The following is a 3,042-nucleotide window of genomic DNA, read 5'->3' on the forward strand; positions in this document are numbered from 1 at the left end:
TCGCCGAAAGCCCATGGCTTGGGACTGAAATGGAAAGAGCATTACACGGCGAGAGCCAGATCAGCAAAGTTTCAGGCGATAACCTAGAAATACACATGTCACTTGGCAGATCAGGCAAGCAAAATTTCAGATACTAAGAATGACCCACGCCTACTGCCCAGTAAGTGATTTCGCGTCAAATTTTATTGCTATAGACTAACCGTTTGTTCAAAGTTAAGCTAATTTTCGGAGAATTAAGCGTCAATTTGTGCTAAGTTAATTGGGTTGAGTAAAAACCAACCAGTTATCAGGTGATCGCACAACAGATAAAGCTAGAGCCACGTATATTCATGCATATCAAAACAATTTGAGCAGAATGAAAATTATTACATATAAATCAAAGTTAAGTACAAGAGGTTCCAAAGTGATAAAATTGAAGTGGCAGATGGGAGCAGTTAAGTTGGAGGCATAATCTTGCCATCCACCACTTCGTTGTACACAGAAAACTCAAAGAGGTCGAGATCAGGGAATTTGCAAGCAAACTGCTCCAAAGATGCTCCAAAGCCGGAAGTAAGAACTTGGGCAGCCTCAAGCTGAAGCTCGTCGATCTTTGCCTTGAACCCTTGTTCTCTTCACGAACTTCGGTGATTTCAAGTTGAAGCTCGTCGACCTTCTCCTTGAACCCGTTGTTCTCTCCGCGAACTCGGGTGATTTCAAGCTCAAGCTCGTCGGCTTTCTGCTTGAACCCGTTGTTCTCTTCACGAACTCGGGCAAGCTCGGTAGCTGTCTCACCCAATTCTTTGGCTGCCTTATCCCGATCTTGCTCGACTTTGCCCAGAAGAGTTTCCCGTTCGGTCGACCTTTTCTCCAGTTTGGACATTTTATCTGCGTCGGACCTTCGGGCCTCCTCCAGCTCTGCGTTTCGCTTCCTCATAGGAACGATTTTACTCTCCAACTCAACGGCGTCCTGAAGCTTATCGTGCAGTTTTTTGCGCAATTCCTTCTTGTCATTACGCAAGCTTCGGAGCTCTTCGTTGAGAGCATTTTCGATCTGCGAGAACTCTAAGCCTTGCATTATCATGTCGCATTTGACTTTCTCAGCTTCGGCTCTCGCGGTGCTTGCCACCTCTTGGTGGATGCGGCAATCGAGCTCAAGTTTGTCCAAGGAGCCTTTCAGCCCTTCGCCGATGATTTGAGGAAGGCATTCGTCGGCCATGGCGTGTAGGCGCACGTTGAAAGATTTCAAGGCTTCTTGGAGGGGAGTTGGAAGGCCCGGTGTTGGAGGAGGAGGTAGGGGCTGATGCTCACCACCACCCTCGCAAGGTTGGATGGCGAGGGGAGCCTCGAGGCGTGGTGGTGAGGCTGGCAGTTCTGTTGCAGCTTGGGAGGAAGCTTGTGTATCAGCAAGCTGTTCAAGCGCAACTTCAGCAGCTGAGGTGTTGGAGGCGAGAACGTCCCCGGCGGACTCGAAGGGCGTGGAGGCACTAGGGGATTCTCGGTGTAGTCGGGAGGGGCGACCTCAGTTGCTAGTGGCTCAGTTGCAACTCCCCTTCTCCTTTTGCAAATCAGCCTGTCCTCGGTGCTTTCATCCGCTTCCTCGTCGGATACAACCCTGGGGGCTTTCCTCTTAGCCCTTTTGGGTGGCAGTTTCTTTCGTAAAGCGGCGGGGAGAGCAACAGCATTGGACGGGCCAACTGGTGGAGACTGGCCTTGGGCAGCGGCGATCTCCGCAACGGAGTTTGGGACAGTTTGGGAGCCCACCGCAAGGTTGTGGAGCTTGGCTATAGAGCGTAGCTCAGCCATCCTATCCTTCCCCAGCATCATATCTGCATAAAGAGGACAACAGTTACTAGCTAGCACAAAGATTCGACAATGCACGGGAAGATAAGCAATGTAAGACAATTCATGGAAAAAGTTAAAACCATACGCAAATCAGAACAGCAACATCAGAGTAAAGACAGGGCGATGCAAGTTCGAACTAGGGGAACTCAAGGACTTAAGGACAAACCTATGTATACATCCAGTTGGCCTTCGAGAAACTCGTAGTTGATGATGGAGGAAGTAGGCAGAGTGACGTTGGAAGAGGAAACTCCTTTCCAAAAGTTGCATAAGTCCTTGTCGAGCTCCCCCATTTTTTCTGGCTCCCTGGCTTTCCTGAAGCTCGACTCTTTCTTTCCCTTGTTCACCCAGTACAAGGGAAACCCGTCGAGGAGGGAGGGGTCTCGGTCGTTGCAGCGAACGCGAACGAATTTCCCCTTCCAGTCCTTATAAGATTGCTGGAAGATGGAGAGGATAGACCTCCCAGCAACCCCGTTGAGGCTAACCCATAAACGATCGCCCGGGTTCTTGGCCTCGAACAGGTAGAGGAACACGTCCACTGAAGCCGGATGTCCCAAGTGTGTGCAAACGATCTGGTAGGCCAGGACGAACACCCAGCTGTTGGGATGAAGTTGGGCGGGGGCTATGTCAAGTTCGGTCAGGAGCTCCCTCTCGAAGCGGGTGAAGGGGAATCGGAGCTTGACTTTCTTGAACATTGTGGCGTAGATGAAGCAGAAGGGGTCGTCGTCGCTCCCCTGGTTATCAGTGCAAATCAGCTCTCCAGGAGGACAAGGATGCACAGCTACCTTTGTTGGGTCTATTAGTGTCTAAGTTCAAGAGGGGAGGGGTGAATTGAGCTTATAAAATTTTCGCAAGAACACAAAATTTTCAGTATACCAGAGGCGAAAAGAACAAATTGTTTTTACATGAAACAGATTGATTCTTCAGAGCAGTTTAGCACAATTTGAATTTGTTCAATATAAAATTGTGATCAACAGAGAATTATACCAGAATCATATTAGCTTAATATTATGAGGATGAAGGATACAACTATGCTTAGAAATCAAACAAATGTACTCAACACAAGGTTTTAAGGAGAATGATTTTTTCTCAGATTTTAATGATTAGACTGTTTGTTTACAGATCACTTAAACCATCATATACAACTGTCTTGTTTGTGATTAGAGAACTTTAACAAATCAGGAAGAACAGTTTTTACTTAAACCCAGAATTAACAGATTCAAT

General features: G+C 47.7%; 1 protein-coding gene across 1 annotated transcript; it reads right to left on the minus strand.

Moving 5' to 3' along the window:
* Positions 1-382: 382 nt before the first annotated feature.
* On the minus strand, positions 383-1,195 carry LOC137824911 (uncharacterized). The gene has a single exon (XM_068630590.1). It carries the CDS (start codon positions 1,193-1,195, stop codon positions 383-385), a length of 813 nt encoding a protein of 270 aa, XP_068486691.1.
* Between the last annotated feature and the right edge of the window lie 1,847 nt (positions 1,196-3,042).

This window comes from Phaseolus vulgaris, chromosome 8 (genome assembly GCF_000499845.2).
Source record: "Phaseolus vulgaris cultivar G19833 chromosome 8, P. vulgaris v2.0, whole genome shotgun sequence".
Classification (NCBI taxonomy): domain Eukaryota; kingdom Viridiplantae; phylum Streptophyta; class Magnoliopsida; order Fabales; family Fabaceae; genus Phaseolus; species Phaseolus vulgaris.

Excerpts from the sequence above, each read along its gene's own strand:
- LOC137824911 (XM_068630590.1), bottom strand. The coding sequence starts at position 1,195 with ATGGCCGACGAATGCCTTCCTCAAATCATCGGCGAAGGGCTGAAAGGC.